At 45.1% G+C, this 27150-nt stretch overlaps 1 protein-coding gene across 4 annotated transcripts in view; it reads left to right on the plus strand.

The window, feature by feature from the left end:
- The window catches only part of LOC137433916 (uncharacterized), a 50258-nt gene extending 23701 nt beyond the window's left edge, over positions 1 to 26557 (plus strand). The window contains exons 9-15 of one of the 4 annotated variants that reach the window (XR_013624347.1): positions 2259 to 2341; positions 2863 to 3028; positions 3117 to 3182; positions 3504 to 4050; positions 4241 to 5291; positions 25373 to 25474; positions 25562 to 26557. Coding sequence is in view for 3 of the 4 variants with exons in the window: in XM_078783496.1 (XP_078639622.1) it covers positions 2259 to 2341; positions 2863 to 3028; positions 3117 to 3182; positions 3504 to 5291; positions 25373 to 25474; positions 25562 to 25669 (2313 nt within the window). In the remaining variant the exon portion in view is untranslated. Of the gene's footprint in view, positions 1 to 2258; positions 2342 to 2862; positions 3029 to 3116; positions 3183 to 3503; positions 5292 to 25372; positions 25475 to 25561 lie in introns of all 4 variants that reach the window. The other 3 variants (XM_078783501.1, XM_078783505.1, XM_078783496.1) reach the window with 3 other exon arrangements.
- The last annotated feature ends 593 nt before the right edge of the window (positions 26558 to 27150 follow it).

Below are 27150 nucleotides of genomic sequence, written 5' to 3' on the forward strand. Positions count from 1 at the left end.
TTCAGGAAATCAACCCTGATGGAATTTTTAAAAATCTCTCAAGTAAGCTCGATTTCCAAGGTGAGGTTTTTTTTCCTGCTGAATTTGGTTTTTTGGGAACAATATGGTAGATTAAATCCAAGGAACCCAGCGAGCTTTTGGGGGCCTTGTATATTTGCTGAGCTGCCGGTAGAGGGAGCTTTGTGACGGTTCGGCTCCGCTTTATGACACGACCGACTATTGAATATTCGTTTTGGTTTCAACTTGGAGTGATCAGACTCCCATGCTGGCAATTGTCCACAAGGAAACACAGACATAGGGGAGGCCGCTTGACCCATTAAGCCCCTGTGCCACGAACACATTGATACCGACCGCTGATACTAACCTAGTATCGGCAGTGTCACATTCCCGTCAACCAAGGGACATGCCGCTATCCCTGTACCGTCCCATCTCTCCCTAAGCTATACATTCCCACTGGACATGATATGTGCAAAACGGACATCTCCAACTTGCAGGCATCCCAACTCGATCACACCTGGTTAATCTTAAGCTATCGACCATTCCTGTCAATATCCGTGTACCCCACTATGCCCATTGCTTCTAAGTACTTATCCAATGCCATTTTAAATTTATCAATTGTGCCTGCTGCTCCACCTTCCCCGGATGTCCATTCCATACGTTGTTAACTTGCGTATACAGAAATGAAATGTTTCGTCACTGTGATGCCTATATTTTGTAAAGAAAAAAAAAATTTTTTTGGATACAAACTTAATTGTAGATAGTGTAGCAGCATAGCAAACCTGTTGTGCATTTTGTGATACAAGCACCAAATTTGGCACAAATGTACATTAATATGTTGCGAACATTTTCAGATATTGGGCCACTTGAAATTCCGTAATTTTTTTTTTCAAATTTTTTCAAATTTCGTAATTTCAAATTTTTCGGGTGACACCGTCACAATTTCGATCTTCGAGGCCGGCCGATATAGTGGGGCGGCTTAGCCCAAATATTCAAAAGAATTGTGCATTTTGTGATACAAGCACCAAATTTGGCACAAATGTACATTAATATGTTGCGAACATTGTGTGGTCAGCAATGAAGACGAGAGTCTGAATTACATGTATGCAAAAGACCTTGTGAACCAGTGAAGCAAATACACGGGTAAGCATGAATTAAATCTAGGGCATGATATAATTTCCATGATGTTTACCTCTACACTCAATGGTGGAAGGAGGTAATGTTTTGATCCCAGCTTGTCTGTATGTCTGTTTGTCTGTTAGTCCACAAAATTCCAGACAAAGCTTGTAGTAGTGGTAGTTGTAGTGGTAGTGGTGATAACAGAAATTGTTATATAGAACTGAACTTATATTATTATTATATGCAGAAAATAACTTCATTTCTATATGCCCTGCAGTGGACAGGTTAATTGGTTTATGCACTGAAGGGGTCACCCTGGTGTGCACTGCTGTGTTCTGCCTCACTGAGTTGTTCAGGTATGATGTACTCAGCACAAGCTTCCGGTCGGCCCGGAGGTGGGGGTGCGGGGCCTGTCACGGAACGTCAAAACAAACGGCCTGCCGGGGCCGCCCAAAAGTCAGGCGTGAGGGGCGCGTCCACTAATGGAACGCCACTCGCTTCCCAGATCGAGGGCCACGTGGTCAGGAGAACCTCGTCCCTTCCGGTCACACTTTGCCTATCGGCCGGCCTCGAAGACCGAAATTGTGACGGTGTCACCCGAAAAATTTGAAATTACGAAATTTGAAAAAATTTGAATAAAAAAATTACGGAATTTCAAGTGGCCCAATATCTGAAAATGTTCGCAACATATTAATGTACATTTGTGCCAAATTTGGTGCTTGTTTCACAAAATGCACAATTCTTTTGAATATTTGGGCTAAGCCGCCCCACTAAGACAAATATCTGGTCTTTGGTACAATGTTTCACATTCACTTTTTTCTCAGCCAGATTAAATGGTAATTATTAATTACCTCTGCCATCCTACACTATTACTGTTGTTAAGTTAGAATATCAGCGTCCGGTGGTGGGCTCAACATTGGGTTTCAATAAGCTTTCTTCGTGGTGAATGAGCAAGCGGTGTTTGAATTTTGTCAAGGCAACCTAGGATATCCAAAAAATGCAATTTCGGGTTAGGGTTATGTACCAAGCTTATTTGATTTATCAGAGGGTGGGATTACAGTGAGTTGAGAGATTTGTGCCATGAAGATTAATAATGAGAATTAGATAAACATGTTGCGACCCAAAATCTTATTTTTCCCAAGCTGAGCCACGACCTGTTTGAGCTGATGTCCCAGCTGGCAGAGCATCATATCGAGAATACTTCGTCTTTGAGCAGCCCGACCAGGTGGTTCCTCCTCCTCCTCCTCCACCTCCTCACACCACCAACTCTCCTGCCTACATTTGCTTTGTTGATCCACACAACATTGCCACACTCCCACAGATACCAGTATCACACATGACTCCCTGCAGATTATTTTCCAATTTCTTTTTACCCATACTCCACATGAAAAAACAATAACTGTGTGATTATTCTTTCCGAACTTCCCCTCACACCCCCCCCCCCCCCACCCCATGCCGCCCCCCCTTAAAACTCTAAAGCCTCTGACAGTTGTTTGAAGCCTCGTGACATTTAAATCCCACACCATTCCTTTCTCTTTTGTTATTTATTTTGTGCATTGAGAGCTTTTCAGGGTGGTGTCAAATGCTTTTGATTGATTGAACAAAAAATAAAATAATCGTTAAAAGTCTTGTTAACAGAAAAATCTTCTTTCAAATTAAACGTTTTGGTTTGCAATGATTCGGAATGGTTTAACCAGCTGGCATGATGCTTTGTCGGTGATTACTTTTTAATTTCCCACCTTGCAGAAAAGCACCACCAAGGCCAGTCACATCACCCTGGAGTCCTTCTGCTGACTCTTCGTCAAATATAGAATTTGAGGAGAGCAGAACATTGTCATCTTCATCTCTTTCATCTAACGAGCCGATGGATAATTCTTCAATACCAGAGGAAGACACGAAAACTTCGAGCCAGGTCAGTTGTCGAATGGGTAGTGAATAAGACTGCTTTGAAGAGATTGTCTTTTATTTCACTAAGGTAGAGTTAAACATTTATTTTTCAGGTCTCTCCTTGTTACGCTACTCTCGGAGAGGAAGAGAATGGCCCTGAAGGCATCCCTCGCAGCCAGGTGGGTGACTTGGGAGGGAAAATAGGCCAAAAGTGAGAAATCTGGAAGCTTAAAAGAGGACCGGGGATCTCCATTTAAGTTTAGAGCCCTTTTTTTTTTTTGATGAGCTAACCTAGTATCAGCATTGTCAACCAATTAGCTGCTAATTTACCTTTACCCAGGTGCTCAAAATCCAATTGTCTCAATCCTCAACTTTTGGATTTGCCTGTCTTGATATTGGCAATGGCCCCATTCACACCAAGTCATTGGCCTCTTGTCACTCTACTGTCGAGCTAATTAAAATGGGAAATTAAAAATTAACGGCTGCTATCAATTTACCAGGTGGCGGTGACTGTGGCCGAGGGAGGGGGAGAAACAACAGCTGCTCTTATGGGAACCAAGATGCCATCGCCTGTGCACAGTCCCACCAAGCCTGTACCATCGGCTCTGGCATCTCCCACTAACAAGCAACCAACAGCAAGGCCCAGACAGGCACTCGAGTGCGAACAGATGACTAAAAATGCATTTGAATCACCAAGCCCAGAGTTTAAGCCTGAACCTTCATCCAAAGTGCCGCTTCCTTCTTCTCCACTTCCTGAGTCAGCTGACTTTCCATCTCTCACAGACTGCACGCAGTGTGAAAATGATGAAGTTAATTCGACTCGAATGGCAGAAATGATTGTTCATCCTGGGTTTGGCCAGGAAACTGCAGAGGATATTGCATCAAGACATACATCAAACATTTGCTCAGATCTGCTCACAAGTCCAGGTCCCAGAAATAATAATGGCACAACTGCTTACACTGACCTTCCGTCCAGCGCCATGCAGGGAGTCAGCGGTCTCGTCACCGAGCAGGGAACCAGCGGTCATAGCACCGAGCAGGGAACCAGTAGTCCCAGCACCAAGCAGGGAGCCAGCAGTCCCTGCACCGTGCAGGGAGCCAGCGGGCCCGGCACCGAGCAGGGAACCAGTGGTTCCAGCACCGAGCAGGGAGCCAGCGGGCCCGGCACCGAGCGTGGAGCCAGCAGTCTCTGCACAAAACAGGGAGCCAGCAGTCCCTGCACCAAACAGGGAGCCAGTAGTCCCAGCACCAAGCAGGGAGCCAGCAGTCCCTGCACCGTGCAGGGAGCCAGCGGGCCCGGCACCGAGCAGGGAACCAGTGGTTCCAGCACCGAGCAGGGAGCCAGCGGGCCCGGCACCGAGCGTGGAGCCAGCAGTCTCTGCACAAAACAGGGAGCCAGCAGTCCCTGCACCAAACAGGGAGCCAGTAGTCCCAGCACCAAGCAGGGAGCCAGCAGTCCCTGCACCGTGCAGGGAGCCAGCGGGCCCGGCACCGAGCAGGGAACCAGCGGTTCCAGCGCCGAGCAGGGAGCCAGCGGGCCCGGCACCGAGCGTGGAGCCAGCAGTCTCTGCACAAAACAGGGAGCCAGCAGTCCCTGCACCAAACAGGGAGCCAGTAGTCCCAGCACCAAGCAGGGAGCCAGCAGTCCCTGCACCGTGCAGGGAGCCAGCGGGCCCGGCACCGAGCAGGGAACCAGTGGTTCCAGCGCCGAGCAGGGAGCCAGCGGGCCCGGCACCGAGCGTGGAGCCAGCAGTCTCTGCACAAAACAGGGAGCCAGCAGTCCCTGCACCAAACAGGGAGCCAGTAGTCCCAGCACCAAGCAGGGAGCCAGCAGTCCCTGCACCGTGCAGGGAGCCAGCGGGCCCGGCACCGAGCAGGGAACCAGCGGTTCCAGCGCCGAGCAGGGAGCCAGCGGGCCCGGCACCGAGCGTGGAGCCAGCAGTCTCTGCACAAAACAGGGAGCCAGCAGTCCCTGCACCAAACAGGGAGCCAGCGGTCCCAGCACCAAGCAAGGAGCCAGCAGTCCCTGCACCAAGCAGGGAGCCAGCGGGCCTGGCACTGAGCGTGGAGCCAGCGGTCCCGGCACCGAGCAGGGAGCCAGTGGTCACAGTGCCGAGCCTCCCAGCAGTCCTGGCGCCGAGCAGGGAGCCAGTGGTCCCAGCGCCGAGCATGGAGCCAGCGTTCCCAAACTACTTGAAAGACAAAATCCTGCACAGGAAGCTAAGGAGAAGGACCTCACGGCAACTACAATTGAGAATGCCGATCTTCCTCCTGGTTTCTTGTACAAGGTGAGAAATTCCCAAGGGACATCTGATACATGATAAAGTGCAATTTCACAGCACAACCAATGGAGTTCATACAATGCAGTTATAACTCCAATTTGTTTGATTGTATTGTAATCTCTGAAGGTTTTACCCTGAACTTATTCATAATGAGCAAAAGTACCCGTCCCAAGTGACAGGAAAAGTTTAAGTTCACCTATCAATTGAAATTATTTAATGCACTTTAAAAGGGTTAATTGTGTTGCATTATTGGTTTCACTCAGAGCCAAAGCTCTGAACTATATACACATAAAATGGTGGCGCAACATTGTGTGGCGGAGATTGGATTTATCTGAAAAGAGGACAAAATATGGCTATTTTAAATTGTGCTACTGACCTTTTATGAGGGGATTCTTAATTGTGAGATTACGTCGGTGCAAGTGTTATGTTTTTGTTTATCATGGTAAAATGTGCATATTTCATTTATCACTCATTTTAGGGGAACTCAAATGGTTAGTGTCATGTTAAAACGTGATGTGATGGTAGATCTGGCAATGACGTCACGGCTGACATTTTTGCAGAGCTCTGGCACCTCAAAATTTGGCACGACACCATTGATTAAATATACCAGATGTTCATGTTTATTTATAAACATTACTGGAAGGGACAGTAAAGTGACTGACTACATTGCATCAAGAAAGGTGAAATGAAAATGCAAAATAACCAATTGGCAGCTTTTAAAATGAAGTGGGGGAAGCGGCCGCCGTAATCCGGAGACAGACAAACGCACGGACAGACATAGGCGGATCCGGGGGGCGTGTGCGCCCCCTAAACCCCACCCCTCCCATCAAAAGTGATCATGTTTCACATGTAATGAGGTGTAAAATTTCCACAGTAAAGACTATATATAATAAGGTAGGTAAGTCTACCTAATATTGCATAGCATTAAAAAAAAATTAAACGTAAAATGTGCAACAACTACATGTAAGAAAATGTTTAAAGTGTTTAATTATGTTTACGTTTTTGAAGTGTACCAACACATTATGTCAAAAATCCAGATCTGTCAGTTACTAAATATTGTTGAAAAAGATGGATATCAATTAGGTACAGTATTTTCGGTATAGTTTCTGTTATTGTCATTTTAATTTCCGGATTAAAAACATAAAATTACTAGAACGGCACTCGGTAGAGCGCATGCCTCCGCCAGGCTGAACAGTTTGTTTTGTATCCACTGATAGGCCGGATCTGGATTCGGACCTGAACCAAATTCTAATCGGCTTGTTCTTGTCACTTTACCAACTCATCCCCCAAATTTATTCATAACTCATCCATAAAGTTTTTAAATATCATGTTATATATCGCTTTTCACCCGCACTCTCAATGGTGAAGAATCACTTTAAAAATTAAATAATTATCATATCCGAATTCATATTCAGATCTTCACCAAAATCGAACGACTGGCTTGTTAAGGAACGGCTGGCTTGGCAAGCGCCAGCTAGCTGCTTGGTAAAGGAGCACAACCCCGAGCTTGTCCCTTTCAGTTTCATATCAAATAGCAGGAGCGAGTTTCAAAAGTTCGCTACGGAAAATGCCACGGTAGCAGCAGACAGGGCCATGTTATTAACCCAACATTTGTGGGTTATATAGAGTACAGTAGATCTTCGCTCAGTTCTGTAAGTAAACCTTACTTCACGGATGTCGGGATTCCTGCAAATTTCTTAATTTAGTGTTATAAAGAGCATTAGCGACTGTTTAAAAAGATAAGCATACGTGTTTGTGGTTTATAATATTTTTACTTCCTATAGAAGCCATTATAACGATAAACGCCATTATACCTCCAACGGAAACGCCATTATAACTATAAGCTATTTATGTACACGTTATCACTGCAGGAAAAACGCCTTGGGGAAGTGGGACATTATTAGTATTAAGATTGTTTTGTCATAACATTAACAATATGCGATTATCATTAATGTTGTTATTAAAAGCGTCTTTGGAAAAACGCCACGATAAAGCTAATTTAACATTGATATACACCTCAACACGCAACACCATTGACGGCAATGGCGGGGAAAAGCCACTCGGGGGAGAAAACCCCCTTGGGGAGGGGGGGGGGGGAAATGAATGCGCTACAACCTTCATTATGTAACCCTTCGTCATCCTGTCAAGTTTGGTTGAGATTAGATAAGTAATGACGGAGTGTATTGGTGTCAAAAATTCATCAGACAGACAGACAGACAGACAACCAGACACAAAATGGCGTATTTTAGTATGATACAAGAGATTCCGAGTTCTTATCCCATCCTATGAACGTTAAATTAATTATTTTAAGCATCCAGGAGCACCATGGGGGAGGATCGATTCACTGCTTTGGTGTTGATATATATATATGTGCACAAACATATTGAGCCAGACATTGAGAGGATTGTGGACATGTATGCAAGAAAACATCACCGAAGGATGTTATTCATGAATCCTCTGTCTGATTTAATAGGTTTCATCAGACAATTGCAGTGACGTCACACATCAATTTTGTTGTCCAAATGCTTATCGTTGCAGTTTACGTAGGAACAATTGATTTTTTATGATCACTATGCCATTAATTTAATTATATGCAATGTTTGCTCTTCAGTCAATTGGATTTTTATCATGAGATAATAATTAAAAGACATGATGAGTTGTGAGAAAAAGTTTTTCACTACATTACTTATTTTCAAGTGTATTAGAGCTTTTTTTTTTAAATCTCTATTTAGAATAGTCTGTAATTTATGACAAAAAGAAACACCTACAAAAATTGTTCCCCTCGCTCTGCTTGGCGAAATTCTCTTTTTCAATACAATGTAATTTTTTTGCGCCCCTCTCCCCCCAACCTAAAATCCTGGATCCATCCCTGACAGACACCACAATTTGCAATATATAAAATTTCTGCACATAATTGTAGTATAACAAAAAATTTTACCTTACAGGAAGGAGCACACCTTTTTTTTTTTTTCCAAAAGATAATGGTTTGACTATCAGAACTTTCTCAAGACCAATATAACGTAAACATCCTTCTGGTGTACGACGTCCATTAAGTTAGAATCTAACTTGGATTTAACCTTTACACATGTAAGCTTTGAGTTTGCCTTGCAGCTTATGATTCTGAAGTTAAATTTACTTTTTAACTTTTATTTCCATTGTAATAGATTTTAACCTGACTGCAGGCATGTTTGCCTTACGACATGTTATACAGGTGATTGCAAAATATTTTCACACATTTTTCCATTGCTGGTGTAAGTTCTGCTTCATCAAACAGACTGACCATTGTGAGTGTTTTTGGTGTAGCCTGTTTTTATTGCAAACCATTTAACATAATCTTGGTAAAAAAAACAACCCTTTAATAATGAACTTGAATGACACCAAATTGTGGGAAATGATCTGCAGAAATGCAATGATACATTACAGAACAAGTAAAACCTGCTGATGGCACAAATTGTATCTTGACTATTGGCATGTTTATCATTAATGATATCGCCTTCATCACCAGAACATGTTGCTTCAGGCTTACCAGATGTGCCAACCTACTGCCAATTGGTGGATTATTTATTTATTTATTTTTGCCTCAGAATTGGCAATGCCTCCTTCTCCAAGCACCTAGCTGATGTCTAGGTCATAACAATTGGGATTGATTTACTGTGGTGGTTTTGTTAATGGTCACAATTTATTTCCTCATTACCTCAACCACCAAAGGTAGACAGAGGTTATGTTTTCACCCTTGTATGTCTGTCTGTATGTTTGTCTGTTTGTGAGAAGGATATCTCAAAAGGTTATGGGTGGATTCTGACTAAATTGGATGGACAGATTGGGGTGTGACAAGGATGAATTGATTACATTACTTGAATTTTAAAGTGAATCTGCACAATATTGAAAGATAGGGCCAAAAACGATATATAGCGTGATATTTCATGGATTATGACAAAACTAGGTGGATGAGTTGGGTAGTGACAAGAACAAGCCATAGAGGTAATTTATAGGTTTCTAATTTTTATAGTGGTAGTTTTGTTTTCCAATTTATGTTGTATTAAGCCGATTAAGTATCCATGCCATCCCTACATAAGATCCATTGCATATGTCTGTCTGTATGTTTGTTTGTGAGAAGGATATCTCAAAAGGTGATGGGTGGATTCTGACTAAATTTGATGGACATGTTGGGGTGTGACCAGGATGAATTATTATTTATTTATTTTTTGTATACAAGATCGAGGCTCGTGTAAGAGCTAACATTAATGACAAAAAAAACAAACGGACACATAAGATGAAATAAAGGGAGCGGGAGACAAGATGGGGAGAGACGGGGAAACGCACCAAATTGATTACATTACTTGAATTTTAAAGTGAGTCTTCACTACTGAGAGATAGGTCCAAAAACGATATATAGCGTGATATTTCACGGATTATGACAAAACTCGGTGGATGAGTTGGGTAGTGACAAGAACAAGCCATAGAGGTAATTTATAGGTTTCTCAGTTTATCTTGGTAGTTTTTTTTCGGATTTATGTTGTATTAAGCTAATTAAGTATCCATGCCATTCCTGCATAAGAAGTCTGCCTACTTCTTTATATATATAATTTATATATCGTAGGAATATATATATATACAGGGTGACACAAAAGTAACCACTTGATTTATTTTACCGATAACTTTTGGAAAATGCAATAAAAACACAAACTGTGAATGACAAACAATTTTTTTACCCATTAAGATTTTATTACATTAGACATGAAAAATTAGGTCCTGTAAAAATGACCACCTGCTTCGCATTCACAAATCCGAGCTCTTTCGATGTTTTTTTTCTCATCACCCTCGGTTTTTTTCCATCACCCTCGTCAAGACTTGTGGTGATCGTTTATTTTCTTGGACAATGTTGATTTTTTTTTAGCTCCAACAGAATGAATGGATTATTTACATACACGTGTTGTTTGAGATAGCCCCACAAAAAGTAGTCTGGAGGCAATAAGTCAGGGGAACGTTGTTTTTGAAATAAAATTCAACGATTGCTGTGCGTTGCTGAGGTGTATACTGGCTCATTATTAACTTCAAGGGTTTCTCACTTTATCTATCTATAATTCCAGTAATCTCTGTGTGTTTGTTTGTTTGTACGTTTGTCTGTGACCGCTGTTTCTCGACAACCACGGGTCCGATATACTTTAAACTTGCCAGGTATATTGCTGGGGACCCGAGGATGTGCCTTTTCAAGGTTTCATATTAATCGGACAATTACTTACCGAGCTATGTCCAAAAAACGATTCAACCAATCAGAGAGCAGCGAGCTATCGCGTGTGCCGAACGTGGCGAACACACTCTGCCTCGGATGGCACATTTGAGAGCGTATTCATTTATTTCACGTTTGCAAACTATGTTGGCGCTATGTTGGCGTTAAACTATGTTTTAAAACTAATAAAAACGAATTTGCGATTCATCGTAACTGCGATATACGACCTTCCGGAGCTCCCGTGAGAGCGTGCGCCATTACGGATAGTAATTCAATTAAAAACTTAAAAACATTGTCCCAATTCAGTCAGAGCGAAGGGCGTTGTTTTAAGCGAAGAGCGTTTTATTTTTCCCCTTAAATTCAGTCGCCGGACGGTGAAAGCTTTTTTTTGGGGGCAGCTACTGGCAGCCACGTACGGCCAATCACAGGACACGTTGTTGTGTCGACGTGCCGTGTTGTTTTCCCTCGCGGTTTGGAATGTTTTTCCTTTTCATTTTTTTTCTCTTCTCTTTCTACTTGATGATGGTAGCAGTTCTGTACTCGCAAGCCGTTCGCCGTTCGCTTTGGCGTTGCGAATGGACCAAAACATTTCATGGACCAAACCATTTCATGTAAAGCGTTCGCCGTTCGCTTTGGCGTTGCGAATGGACCAAAACATTTCATGGACCAAACCATTTCATGTAAATAGAGGGGGGGGATATAATTTTAGATATATATATAGTACGGGCATGCCCTAGTATCTGCAATAAAAAGAAAAATAATTAAAATTATATAACACAAAATACAGTTATGTCAAATTAGGTGGTTACTTTGGTTTTCACGTGTATACTATATATATTTATGTATATATACAAAGTATATATATTAAATATGTACTTTATATTATATATACATACTTCTGTTATATTATGTTATATATTATATTATATTATATTATATAAATTTATGTATATATATAATATATTGTTGCGGTTTTGAGAATCCTTCACTAGTAAATACTGTAAATAACAACTTGTAAATATTACCTTTGTAACGTTAAAAGGTCGCACCCTAGTTAGGCCATGAGCAACACGTAGCACCCCATAGGCTTCTTCTTTAGTTATTTCATTCGTATGTGTTTCAGGTAAGGATCTGTTTCCAATAGTTGAATCTGCGTTGTATTAATCAAATAACCTAGCCCCCTTCTCAAATTCCCATCCTATTCATTTTGCGGCTTTACCCTCTCCAAATTGTATGGTGCGCCTTTGCCAGCAGCGTTCGCTGCCTTTGAGCTGAAGCTCGCCCCAAGCCGCCATAAGCCACGTGGCAGAGTGGGAGAAGAAGGGAGGAGCGGCCAGGAACATAGGTGTGGCCCCATAAACGCGTCACGAGGGGAGGTACCGATGAACCCTCACGACCAATCCGGGCCGAGGCGTGTTCACCGGTAGGCGTAGCAAAGCGGACGTGGCTTGATACGTGAGACTTGTAATAAAAGCGCGAGCGCGAAGCCTTTTTACGCAGATGCGGGGGAGCAGATCGAGGGAGGAGAGAAGATCGGCAGATGATCGGCAAACTCGAGAGAACAGCGCAGAGGCGGCGAATTATAAGAACATTGCGCGGAGGATCGCTTGGGACGATCGTTTGACATGAACTGCCGTTGGTTTTGAGAGCGTTCAGCACGCTATACCTATGCAGATTCCAGCCCCTCGCATATGTAAGGTCCGGTCGCGTGCCAACGATATGCGAAGCTGCCTGCCGTTCTTCGCCCGCGGACCCGGAGCCTGGACGGATCCCATCACCTGGAACCATTTGCCTGGACCTTCCTCCCCTACCAGCTACCATTCCGTGTGAGTCTGTCTGTTTGTCCTGGGGTCGTGATAAGTTAAGACTGTTTAAATAAGCTTGCCCTCTGTCCTTTTATTGCCTTCTTCTTGTATATTCCCTCCTTTCGTTTCCTCTTTTAGTATAGTAAATAAACCATATTTGTTCTTCCTTCACCCTTCTTATTCTTTGGTTCCTCTCATCCGATCGCTTGCGTCCTGTCCCCAATTGAATATCAGTGGCACGATATAGGAACCGCTCAGAATCGGGTTGGTCTTTCTGCTAACGGCTCGAGCTGCGGATTGCTAAACCGCTCGGCAAAAATTCCATCTTGTCCGTGGCTCGGGCAGAAGTAGCGCCCTGCTTTGCGGCGAGGTTGGCGAAGGTATCTGGGACTCATTTGACCAGTCACCCTGGTCAACCTCAACCCCCGCAAAGGAGCGCGATATCTTCTAGGACTCGGACGGCCAGTGTAATAGACGAGGGGATTAAACCCCCCTCGGTAAGGGGAGTGCCGTAATCTGAGATCCGCAACAATTGGTAGTCAGGAGTTGGGATCTGGAACCTTTGACTAAATTTATTTAGACCAAATTTTGGACACCAATTGTGCTATTGGCCGTAACAATTGGTGTCGGGGAGTGGGATTGAAGCCCGAACCAAATTTTAATCCATCGAAAAAAAAGATTTGGTCAAAATTACGAGCGGCCGAAATTTTATTTTAATATACAAATTATAATCGTGCCATGGATGATCAAGGCGGTCGGATGCAGGTGGGGGAGATAGAAGAGGGGTTAGAGGCAACCCAGGACCCCAGGGAGGCAGTGGGAGTAATGGAAGAGGGGGTTGAAGAAGGTGCAGTAGAGGGGGTTGCAGGCGCACAAGATGGCGGTGCCTCGCACGTGGTCGCGGCAGCACAAGATGGCGGTGCCTCACACGTGGCCGTGGTAGCCGCGCCCGCTGCACAAATCGGGGGAATGAATGTGCAGGACCTCATGGCGCAGATCTATGCAGCCATACGAATGGGGAATGAGGGATTAAAAAATGATTTGGGAAACCAAATTGGGGGATTGAGAGACGGTTTAAGTAATTTGGAAGATAGAATGGGGGAGCGATTAGAAAGCCAAATTGTGGGGCTAGAAGGCAAATTGGAGGGATTCGGAAGCAAATTGGAGGGCATAAATGGCCAAGCCCCAGAAAATTAATGAGGGGCTAGCGAGGGACAAAGCCCGGTATGAAGCAAGGGAGTGTGAAATGGAGGTTGACCGCAGGTCGGGCGAGAAGGGCGCATTTGTACACGACGAGGTAGCGCGGCTCGAGGAGCGCAGGTTGAGCGAGTTGGAACAAAGCGGTCATGTGGACCGGGATAGGAATCGCGAGCCGGGGTATGGGGAAGCCGGCGACCGCCGAAGCAGAGAAAATTTTATTAGCGCCCACGGTCGTTGAGCTGAACAAAGGAGTTAAAACCGCACCAATAGTGGAAATTGGGATTAAGCAGACGCCGGACTTAGAAAACCACTCGCGGGAGGAAAAGATGGAAATTGTGCAAAGTCCGTGTCCACATCGTGATGCCGTGCTTAACCCGAATAAGGATTTGCAGGTGGTGTTGGAGCGAGGACGAAGAAGTGCCCAGGTGAGTCGGGCTGTATATTGTGAGGGGAGGTTTTGCAGGAAAGTGTTTGTCACGAAAGGAATGTTCGCGCGCTTGGGATTCCAGCGTAACCCGGGAGCTCGTAAAAGGTCCGTGGTGCGCTGTGTGAATGGCAATGGCGCGCGTGTGAGGAAAAGGTGTGTGAAGGTGAATGGTGCGCGTGTACGAATGGCGTCGGAGCGCGAGTGTGTTACCAAGAGCGAGGGAGAGTGCACGACAGAGTATGGAAGTGAAACCGAGTGCGAGCGAGAATGCACGTCAGAGTGTATGTGTGATGAGAGTGACACGGAGAGTGAGATGGATGGAGAGAGTGTGCGAGAACGCACACCTGAGTTGGTTGTGGCGCGTGTGCGGGAGGGCACATTGGAGTGCGTGAGTGGGTATGTGCAGGAGTGCACACCCGTGGTGAGTGTTACGGAGTACGTAACAGAGGAGTGGTGTGCGATGGAGTGTGCGAGTAGGATGAGGGCATGAGAAGGTGCGCAAGAGGAGTGGTGCGTAACAGAGTGTGTAAGAAAGGGGTATGCACGAGTGAGTGCTGTGACAAAGTGTGTGGGATGTACAAGCGGCATTGGAGCGCCAGGCGTGGAGAGTGTAAAAGGGGTCGCGTATGCGTGTGAGCATGCGAGTAAAGCATCGACGTTGACCGGGGCAGCGTTTAGGCCGACGTTTAGCCGACGCGAGCTCCCGGTCCGTGCCGGGCGGTGTGTGTTGTGGGAGCCGGCAGGGATTGGTGTCGCGTCGCTCCTGCTCGGAGCGTCGTGCACGATTCGGGCCGGGCCCCGCCCTGCACGGTCGAATCCGCGCTTTGCCAGGCAAAGTGGGCGGCCCGGTTCGAGAGGAAGGAGGAGGGGTCGGAGCGGCACCCCCTTGTGGTGTCGGCGCTCCATGCGGGCAAGGCTAGGCCATCGCGCTTGGGAGCGCAAGGCCCCGTGCCGGGATGGTGCTTGGAGCCTTGGCCCGAGCAAACCTCCTCCCCTGAACCGAATGCCGGACGGACCCAACCGCAGGAAACCAAACCACCCGCATTCATTGCTCGGCTTTGCGAAGCCGAGCTTTGAAAATGCTTTGACGTACCGAGAGGCTCAGAGTAGTGACTGGATTAGCGATAGTGATGATGGCAAATGGCATATGGTGTAGAGGGATGGTAGATTTACCAGCCCTCACATCGTACTGGGGGCAAAGCAGCTATAGTTTTATGGGGTATGGCTGTGAAAACTAGCTCGGGAGGGTTGGTTATTGATAGGGATTTAGAGAAATGACCATAGGGACAAGATTTAAGTAGTGACATTGTACCTGTAGAGGGGACGTAGCAGATTAGTTGGATTATAACGACGTGGGAGCGCTTAGTATAAGGGAAGATGGGGAGCGCGAGTTTCAGAAGGGAGTAGTCAGATCAGATGATGCAGTGTGTGTGTGTAGAAAGTGTATTGAGCAGAGTATTGTAAAGGTGTGATTGTGTATTGTATTGAGTGAATGGTCCTGGAGGAAAGGAGGGTGCAAGTGCCACCAGGTGTGCAGGTGCCACCAGGTGTGCAAGTGCCACCAGGTGTGTGGGCACAAGGTGTGCAAGTACAGGTGTATGGAGAATGGTTGTGTGGAATAGCTGGTGTGAAATACATGGAGTATGGAATAGATGGTCTGGAGTGAATGGAGCATGGAGTGAATGGTTGTATGGAATAGATGGTATGGAGTACGGAATGGATGGTATGGAGTTTGGAATGGATGGTGTGGAGTGAGTTGTGTGGAATACGTGGAGTGGAGTGGTTGGTGCAAAAGGAGTGGATTGGGAAGATGGACCCCTTCACGAGTACCCGGGGAGGGTAGTTTAAAAGTAGGTAGAGGGAGTAGGTAAATTGTGGTTGGATATTGGCATCTGTGGTGCGAGAAGTAGCACAGAAGTGTTGTGTTGGGTGCATTAGTAGAGTAAATTGGCTGGGCGTGTGGCCTGTTAGTACGTGTGATTGATTGGGCACTCCGCCACTGTTAGTCTGTCGGCCAGGTGAGGCTGCAGGTGGGCTCTGGGAGCCAGTAGTGTTCAATGGGGCCCGAGGATCCGGAGGACAGACCCGGGTGGCCCAGTGCCAGAGAGGGCACCGAGTGGGGTGGGGGCGCCAGAGGGCCTTCCCCAGGTAGGTTAGGGTAAGGAGCGGGTAAGCTCAGAGACAACTGCAGTGGCAGAGGTGTGCAGGTGAGCGGATCTGCTGGGAGCGCCACATGACCCAGCCCGGAAATTGTGCGAGGGCACAGGGTGAGGGGTCGGGGGAGTGAGACCCCAAATTGGTGAGCACCACAGTTTGGTCAATGGGAGTTCGGTTCTTAGAACCACATAGTGTAAGATGGCCAATGGTTTTGCAGGGAAAGACCCCGGGTAGAGTAAGTGTGTTAAAGTTATTTAGAGTATAGTTAGAATTGGAATCTCTTCGCACCATCTACATCCACTCACCAAGGTGACAAGACTCCACACCATGTGATTTTTGCAATGTTTGGTATGTGAGACGCATCATGACGTGGGTGTGACATTGCTCATTATTCCATCTCTTCCTCCTTATGAGGGATTGATGGTAAATTTGGAATAAAGGGATTAATGAGAAATTGGGATTGATGACGAATTTGGAATTAGCGGAGATATGGGGAAGACAAGACGTAGCGACGAATTTGTAAATTGTGCAAATATGGGGTAAGGGCAAGGGTAGATTAGGTGACAGGGGGGGTGGGGCGTATGGTAGGGACGAGCTTTCTCCGCTCGCTCTCCTGCGCACCTCACCTCTGCATTACCTTGTGTTGATGTGTACCCTTTCGCCATTGTTCGCCATTGTACGCCTTGTACGCCTTGTACGCCTTGCACCCCGCGAACCCTGCTTTGTCTTCCTTCCCCACTCATGGACCGTGGTCTTTGTGTGCTGAGGGGAAAATGTGCAGGTGCCCGCAGTTGTGTGCCCGCACCCTCGCTGCTGCCTGCCTGGACCGGTACCACACTTATGGACCGCACGTTGTTGTGACCGAGCACCACCATATGGACCACATGTCTGTGACCGAGCACTACTCATGGACCCTACATTTTGGGGCCTGGCACCTCTGCTGGGGACCGGCCATTGTGGCCAGAAAGATATTGCTTGCGGACCACGGTTGGGGTGGCACCTAAGCCATGCAGGTGGACCACCTTAGTTGGCCCCTGCTGGCCATAATTAAAAAGTGGACGCGTTTTGTGCCCTTTTAGTACCAACTAGGCAGCAAGCAAGAAGTCGCCCAGAAACATCGGCAGAGAAGAGAAGACGTCATCTGCTGAGCATCGTTGCTCATTATTTGAAATGTGATGACTGTGCACTGGATGGTGCTGACTGTGCGTTTTGGTGCTTTGGTGCTTTTGGTGCTTATTGGTGCTGGTGGCATCGGTGCAGTGCAGTGCATGCCTTTCCTCTTATCAAACCATCTTCTTTTGTTTCCCAAAAGACAGGTCCTGGGTTCGCGTTTGTAAATACCAAGTAGTGTCTTTGTAAATAATGCTCCCCACCGTCAATGTTTAGCTTGAGAATTAATTCCGTGATTCGGTTATCCTGTGGGCGTGAATCTGTTAGATAGAATGCAACGCAGCAGGTGGGACATACTTAGTTGTTTTAAAAATGTCGCACTCAGGGTGAAGTTAATAGTAGAGGGTTACCACACCTGAGTGTCACACTAAGTTAAAGTTCTTTCGGGCCGGGACGGCCCTGGAGGTAATGTGGGTGCCGTGTTGCGGTTTTGAGAATCCTTCACCAGCAAATACTGTAAATAACAACTTGTAAATATTGCATTTGTAACGTTAAAAGGTCGCCCCCTATTTAGGCCACGAGCAACACAACACGTAGCACCCCGTAGGCTTCTTCTTTAGTTATTTCATTAGTATGTGTTTCAGGTAAGGATCTGTTTCCAATAGTTGAATCTGCGTTGTGTTAATCAAATAACCTAGCCCCCTTCTCAAATTCCCATCCTATTCATTTTGCGGCTTTTCCCTCTCCAAATTGTGTGGCGCGCCTTTGCCAGCAGCGTTTGCTGCCTTTGAGCTGTAGCTCGCCCCCAAGCCGCCATAAGCCACGTGGCAGAGTGGGAGAAGAAGGGAGGAGCGGCCAGGAACACAGGCGTGGCCCCATAAACGCGTCACGAGGGGAGGTACCGATGAACTCTCACGACCAATCCGGGCCGAGGCGTGTTCACCGGTAGGCGGAGCAAAGCGGACGCGGCTTGATACGCGAGGCTTGTAATAAAAGCGCGAGCGTGAAGCCTTTTTACGCAGATTCGGGGGAGCAGATCGAGGGAGGAGAGAAGATCGGCAGATGATCGGCAAACTCGAGAGAACAGCGCAGAGGCAGCGAATTATAAGAACATTGCGCGGAGGATCGCTTGGGACGATAGTTTGATATGAACTGCTGTTGGTTTTGAGAGCATTCGGCACGCTATACTTACGCAGATTCCAGCCCCTCGCATATGTAAGGTCCGGTCGCGCGCCAACGATACGCGAAGCTGCCTGCCATTCTTCACCGCGGACCCGGAGCCTGGACGGATCCCATCGCCTGGAACAATCTGCCTGGACCTTCCTCCCCGACCAGCTACTATTCCGTGTGAGTCTGTCTGTTTGTTCTGGGGTCGTGATAAGTTACGACTGTTTAAATAAGCTTGCCCGATGTCCTTTTATTTCCTTCCTCTTGTATATTCCCTTCTTTCGTTTCCTATTTTAGTGTCGTAAATAAAGCATATTTGTTCTTCCTTCACCCTTCTTATTCTTTGGTTCCTCTCATCCGATCGCTTGCGTCCTGTCCCCAATTGAATATTGGTGGCACGACATAGGAACCTCTCAGAATCGGGTTAGTCTTTCTGCTAACGGCTTGAGCTACGGATTGCTAAACCGCTCGGCAAAAATTCCATCTTGTCCGTGGCTCGGGCAGAAGTAGCGCCCTGCTTTGCGGCGAGGTTGGCGAAGGTATCTGGGAATCCATTGACCAGTCACCCTGGTCAACCTCAATCCCGCAAAGGAGCGCGATATCTTCGAGGACTCGGACGGCCAGTGTAATAGACGAGAGGATTAAACCCCCCTCGGTAAGGGGGGTGCCGTAATCTGAGATCCGCAACAATATATACTGTATATATATATATATTATATATATATATATATATATGTATATATATATATATATATATATATACATATATATATATATATATATATATATATATATATATACATATATACATATATATATATATATATATATATATATATATATATATATATATATATATAGATATATACGTATATATATATATACAGACTTGGCATTTAATATGGAATATTTTTTTTGTTGGTGTGAACTTACTTTTCAAGATGACTTAGAACCAAAAGTTCATTGGAATTATGTTGAAATTATTCTAGATTTTGTTAATGTGACCTTTAAAGGAAACAAAAACCACATTTGACATTTCGAAGCAAATAAATTGATCCTTGAAAGTGATGTAAACTGATATCGAACTCAATTCATGGACAGTACTGTGTTAAACTTCTGTGCGTTTTACAGAAGTATCTTTTTATTTTGCACATTAGCCAAATTTTTTTTTAACAAAAACAAAAGATAAATTACGACTGGGATTACGGACAGTAAAATTACAGTTCAGTTCTTCGTGTAACCCCCACGAGCATTCAGGAGAGCACGTACACGTTGAGGCATGCTGTTCACGAGATTTGCCAAGGTTTGGACAGGAATCGCTTGCCATGCAGTTACAATAGCCTGCTGCAATTCACGCACAGAGGCAGGCTGCTGGTCCAAGTTGTCGATTTGACGTGTTAATTCTGCCCACAAGTTCTCTATCGGATTCATATCCGGGGACATGGCAGGCCACTCCATATGCTCTACACCACGGTCAGCAAGAAAGTGTTGGATCATGCGAGCACGATGAGGCCGTGCATTGTCATCTTGGAAGACAAAGTTTCCTCGAAAGGCTGCACGAACAAATGGAAGCAATGTTTCTTCCAGAATGGCCCTGTGCTTGAACTGGTTCAGGTTTCCATTCAGAACAACCAGGTCAGTTTTGCCCCCTGCATGAAAAGCAGCCCAAACGGTCACCCCACCACCTGCAGCTTGGACTCTTGGCACTATACAATCTTCGTTGTAGGCTTCATGCACTTGTCTGCGCACTCGGACGTGGCCATCTTGACGATAGACCAGAAATCTAGACTCGTCACTGAAGATGACGTGATTCCAGTGTCCTGGCTGCCATTGACGGTGCTCTCTGGCCCACTGCAATCGGCGCTGGCGGTGTTGTCTGGTCAGACGTGGCTTTCTCGGGGGATGCCTGGCACGAAAGCCTGCTTGAACCAGTCGTTGGTTGACTAGCCTTCTGGATACAGGCACATTTGTCAGTTGCTGCCACTCAGCCCGAAGCCGATTAGCTGACTTGGTACGGCCATTGCGGACTAACCGGTGCAGCTGGCGATCATCCCTCCTTGTGGTTCTGTGGGGACGTCCTGGCCTCGGTATTGGAGTAGGGACACCCGTCTAAGCATTTCGTTTCAGGATCTTTGACACCTGACCTTGAGTGATGCCAGACTGCAGAGCAACAGCACGCTGTTTAATGCCGGAATTTCGTAAAGCCACCACTAAATGACAAACAGCATTGTCGAGTTGACGGACCATCTCCAGGGGAAGCGGAAATAACTTTTGTAGATGTGCAGCAGTTGTTTTCCACTAATACAGAACGCAACAAAGCTTATATACCCGATTGTGAAGCCAATCGTCAAATGTACCTGTCCGTACATTTTGTCACACCACCTGTGATATAATCCTGTTATTGACTTCTTGCTGCGACAGACAATCAGTGACATGGTTCTTTTAACAAAGAAATCACCGAAGCGTAAAAGAAACTCACCAGATTGATATACCGAGGTCTGAAAGTAAACCCAAGGCAAGGAAAAAAAAATAATCCATATTAAATGCCAAGTCTGTATGTATATATATATATATAAAAAGCCTGGTGTTGGCTTCGCGGTTAGGGTGCCGGCTTGAGATCCCAGAATCCTGAGTTTGAATCCCGGTCGATCACTGAATTAACGCCAGGGGGGTTGACTCAGCCTGTCATCCTTCCGAGGTCGGCAAATTGAGTACCCACTTGCTGGGATGAATGATCCTGGTGTGTACCCCGATTTAGAATAGGTACACCATATCCCTGCGCATCGTAAGAGGCGACTAAGGGTTGGTGTCAGGAAGGGCATCCGGCCATAAAAACATTGCCTCAAAAAGGGAACTGTGATTGTCATGGGGCCTGCAAGGCTAACCCCTGCTCTAGCGGGGGAAAATGGCCTTGAAACGATCATTCACATATATATGTATATATATGTATATATATTTTGTCGTGTCCCCGGGGTTAAGACCCCAAGAGGACGAATGACCAAAACGAGCTTTACTCTGAGGCAAATACCCAACATGGTGGTAGTGACACGAGCGGGAAGGTTCGAAGTCTTACCTGATCGGGAACACATGCAGGGGTTATCATGTGCAAAATGCACAAACACAGACAGGACAGCAAAATCCACAATACAAGAAAAGTGAAATTCAACAAATAATGATTTAATGAAAATAAATGCAAGTAACAATGAAAGGTAAGGTAAAACCTAAAATTCCTAATTGAGACGTCTCCACTCAGACTCGTATACAAACAAGGGGAAAAGATAATGAAAGAAAATAAATAATGTTTTGGTAATCAGCCGACACTCAGCTTTGCATTCCCAAATGGCTGGTAAGGCCTGCTGGTCGTCCGTTGCCTCTAAACTACTGCACAGAAACTGCACAAAATGGTGCGGAGTCGCGCTCGTAGCCAGCCGCCGGTGTGAGGCAAGCATGCAAGATCCTTCTTTGCTAATACAGCTCTGATGATCTCCCCGGCGCACCCAGACAAGTGCCCATCATCCTCCTGTGCAAAACAACCAAGCAACCGCCGCAATCAAGACCAGGACCAGAAGAGAAGACTGCGACTGCCCACAACCAAACCCGGAACAAGAGAGACCAAGATTGCGAGAGCGCGTTCTCTTCCTCCGGTTCTCGAATGTTCCACTCTGACGTCACACTCTGTCCAATCACCGAGCTCTACTCAATCATCCCATCGCACCTCCACCAATTACAAAGGCTGGGGCGTGGCCTCCCCGTTACGAGTCGTCGGGGGGCGGAATCCAGTCGTTGTTCGGGAATGTACAGATGACGTCGTTGGCCGTGAGACGGGGATTGACTGGCACAATAAGCAAATGTGCTGGGTGTTGGTTATCCCTGGCGGCATGGTGAGCGAATGAATCCATTGCCTGGTCGACTGAGTTTTGTAAGAACATTAGGAAAAATTTCAGGGGATTTGATCTTACAGACCCTACCTCGATAGCACAACTCCACTCCTCCGTGAGGAGACACCTAAACACTTACCCGGACATTCAACTCTACTTAGATACACCAAGATGGCTTCGCAGCATACGGAGCATGCTAATCTACACGATTCTATCTTGACTAAGGTATTTCTTCGTTTACCCCCACAAACGTAACAATATATATATATATATATATAAAGCCATATACAAATCTGCTCCATTATAGCTAGATATTTTATCTGCTGAATGTTGTGTGTATATATATATCTACTATAATAAATAGAGCTTGTGTGGCTGTAGCTATGTCAGCAATATTGACTCGTCGATTGGTTGAGGTACTGACCAATTGGGTGTGCTCCTCTTTCCCTTCACTCATCGACTGGTTGTGGAAATGACGAACTGGGTGTGATGTTTCGTTATTCACGATTTTCCCCAGCATTGTTATTCACGTCTACTGTTATATCTATCTGTCTCAGAAAACTAAGGTCCATCTAGGTGGTATGGCAAATCATACGCTTTCCTCACCTCGTGACTCATCCTGGTTATTACTGTGTTGATCTCGGTACTATCCTTGACAATTTTACGTTTATTTGACTCCCGGGACACTAAGCGACCATCCGTTTTTGGTGGGTCGACGCGAGTACTCCTGCCCTCATGGCAGGGGTATCCGCTAGTTATACCAGTTATTCTACAGCCACTACCAACACAGAAAGGATAAAGAAAAGGGAAGGAATGGGGATATTTAAAAAAGTTGCGGATGGATTATGACAAAACTAGGTGGATGAGTTGGGTAGGTGACAAGAACAAGCCGATTAAATTTTGGTTCAGTCTGGAACCAGATCCGGCCTATCAGTGGGATACAAAACATAAACTGTTCAGCCTGGCAGAGGTATGCACTCTACCGATGGCTAGTCACTCTTGATTTTATTCCCCCATCACATACGCAATATGTAAATGGTCTATTTCAGGGCAAACAAGGAACCAACCTTCCATGAATAAACACAGCAATACCATTAACATTTCTTCAAATAATCCACATCTATATTATAAGAGACCCATTTGTGTGTCTGTCTGTGTGTCGCCATTTTTCTCAGAGATGGCTGAACGGATCTTCGTTAAACTTTCAGGGGTTTGTCAGTGAGTGCCAGGGAGTGTTGTAGACAAAATGTTTTTTGGAAAAAAAAAAGAAAAAAAAAAGTCGATGTTTTGGGGGATTTAAAAAATCGCTCTATAGTGCCTAAGCCTTTTTGATTAATGACAGTTATATACAAGTAGACATACGCATAAATAAATGCAAAACAATTACCAGATATTTGAACACAAAGAATCAAACAAATCGGATTCAATCAGACAATTCCGGAAGCGGTCGAAGTTGGCGGTAAGTCGTCTTCCTCTTCCTGAACGTCATCAAATTTACTCAGAAACGTGATCAACGGCACATTCACCAGCATATATTTAATGAAAAGCATTCAATTCCACTTCTAAGGTGACACCAGTACAATACTTACCACACAGAGAATGTAAAAATACCAGTAGTGTATTTACCACACAGAGAATGTACAAATACCAGTACAGTATTTACCACATGGATAATGTAAAAATACCAGTCGTGTATTTACCACATGGAGAATGTATAAATACCAGTAGTGTATTTACCACATGGAGAATGTAAAAATACCAGTATTGTATTTACCACATGTAGAATGTAAAAATACCAGTAGTGTATTTACCACATGTAGAATGTAAAAACACCAGTACACTATTTACCATACTGAGAATGTAAAAAAACACCAGTACAGTATTTACCACACGGAGAATGTAAAAATGCCAGTACAATATTTGCCACATGGAGAATGTAAAAATGCCAGTACAGTATTTACCACACGGAGAATATAAAAATGCCAGTACAGTAATTACCACATGGAGAATGTAAAAACACCAGTACAGTATTTACCACACAGAGAATGTAAAAAACACCAGTACAGTATTTGCCACATGGGGAATGTAAAAATACCAGTCGTGTATTTACCACATGGAGAATGTAAAAATACCAGCAGTGTATTTACCACATGGAGAATGCAAAAATACCAGTACAGTATTTACCACACGGAGAATGTAAAAATACCAGTACAGTATTTGCCACATGGAGAATGCAAAAATACCAGTACAGTATTTACCACACAGAGAATGCAAAAATACCAGTACAGTATTTACCACATGGAGAATGTAAAAATACCAGTACAGTATTTATCACACGGAGAATTTAAAAATACCAAAAAATGTGTGATTATTTGACATTTGTGTTGGATCTGATTTGGATGTACCGTAATTGCTTTTCCATTATACTTGCCCTCATTTCAAGTATGTTAATGTTTCTTTTTCGCCTGAGCAACGCCGGGTACTCCAGCTATAAACGCTTATATACTTTACTCAGGGTACAAATATGAATACAACTTTGTGTGGGGGTAACATAGGCTATGTGGCCACGGCCTCATACAGGGATCTGGGGGGGTCAGGGGAGGGCCATAAATTCTCTATGTAAATGTGTACCGTGTAGCGCCACCTGGTGATGGTGGCAGAGGGTACTCCAATTTCCTTTTTTACCTGGGCAACACTTGAGGTTAAAGCACTCTTTGCATAGGTAAATTTTGTCGTTCTTTCCTTCCCCCCAAAACGGAGGGGCCTGTGAACCTCCCCCCCCCCCCCCCGAATATGTATATGTAGTATATCTTTCCCGTTCCTCTCCCCATCCCCTCCCACTTCCACTCCCCCGCTCCCTTCCTCTCCCCTCCTCCTCCTCCTCCTCCCTCCCCTCTCCCCCCCCCCCCCAACAACGCCGGATACTTCAGCTAGTTTAATATGAAACAGACAAGTTTTGCTCGGCATGGGAGTATGGACTTTCACATAAAAAAAATCTATATTTGGAGTCGAGGACATTGATTTATGATCTGCTTTTAAATACTTCTCCCAGTACTCCATATAGGCCTTTACATTACTCCAGTACTCCTAAAGGTTTGTCATTTTTATTTCAGGTGATTGCTGAGCATGAGTACTCTGCCACAGATAGTGATGAGTTGACCCTTCGTGAAGGTGATGTTATCCTTGTGGTGGCACCTCATTCACCAGAGGAGCAGGTAAGGTCATGGAGAAGTTGAGGGACGGTCACAGCCTAGATCAGTGATGAACCCACGTTCATGGTTGTTTCTGAATGGTATGTGCAGGACGATGGATGGCTTACAGGGGTAAAGAATGCCGATTGGCAGAAACATGGCACGACACAAGGATTCGCTGGTGTTTTCCCCGAGAACTTCACTGAACGACTTCTGTGACTACCTGCCCTGGGTTCTATTTGACACTTGCTGATTTGGACTTCAGTGCAATGCCTGAATCGAGGAACCGTTGGTTGACCACTGCTTTATCTTTTATTAATTCTGTTTTGGAATGTTTACCATGCAGGTCATACTATGTAGGCCGATAATGCAGTAAAATATGAAGGCCTTTCATGCAATTTTTGTTCTGTTTGAGAGTGTGTTTGTGTTTGCTTTTCTCTTTTTTTGCATGCTCGGTTAACTCCTCCCAGCTAAAGCCATGTGCATTGCTGTTCTCCACCCCAGAGGAATTTTGTTTTTTTCTGATTAAAGAGTAAAAATGGAAATCTTCCAGTGCCTAATCCCATAGGTCATTTTTCTTATGGCCACCCATGCAAATACTGACACCCAACTGTCCTCACCAGCTGTGATCTTAAAAGGTAGTATTCTGAGCCATCTTGGTATGTTATTTGTTTCACCATTTTGTGTTTTTATTTTGTCTTTTTGATATTTTTGAGTCATGACACTGCCATCATCCCATTTCAAATGCATGCAACCACTGAAGTCTGGATGCACCACCCACCTCAACTCATTATCAATCGGACAACCTTTTGCATCGCATGCAACGCATGTTTGTGGAGACATCGGTGTACTTTAACAATAATTACAGACATGTACACACACGCACTATATACTTATTACTTATCCTCTTCGTACCAATGGGGATATACACATCCCAATGGGGATATAATCCCAATGCAATGCTGCATACACTCACACACACACACACACACACACACACACACACACACACACGATCCAACAATATTGGCACCCTTGCACTATTTTCAAATAATGCACCATTTCTTCCAGAAAATTGTTGAAATAAAAAAATAATTTTGGTATCCACATATGTATTTCTTTGGTTTGCAGTGGAACAAGAAAAAAAAAGCTGAAAAAATACTAAAGCTTAGCTTATTGCACACAGAAATCCTAAAATGGCACAGACCAATATCATTGGCACCTTTCAGAAGGTGTAAGAAATAATTAGATTTCAAGCAGGTGATTCTCCTTTACTTTGGAATCAACTCACCTGTGATGAATTGCAGCTACCTGCAATATATAAATCGCTCATTAAACCAGTTTGAATAGAGAAAAGGAGTCATTCTGCTGTGTTGTATCACTGTGTACCGCAAAGAGCATGGAGAAAAGAAAGAAACCCAGAGAATTGTCTGAGGAGGTCAGACACAAGATTGTAGCCAAGCATGTACAATCTCAAGGCTACAAGTCCATCTCCAGAGATCTTGATGGCCCTGTGTCCACCGTACGCAATGCTATCAGGAAGTTTAAGGCCCATGGCACTGCAGCCAACCTCCCTGGATGTGGCCGCAAGAGAAAACGTGATCGAAGATGGCAGCGAAGGATTGTTCGGATGGTAGAGAAAGCACCTCGATCAGCTGCCAAACAGATTCAAGCTGACCTTCAGACACAAGGTACGACAG

This window comes from Myxine glutinosa, chromosome 1 (genome assembly GCF_964187855.1).
Source record: "Myxine glutinosa chromosome 1, kmMyxGlut1.1, whole genome shotgun sequence".
In the NCBI taxonomy this organism is placed as follows: domain Eukaryota; kingdom Metazoa; phylum Chordata; class Myxini; order Myxiniformes; family Myxinidae; genus Myxine; species Myxine glutinosa.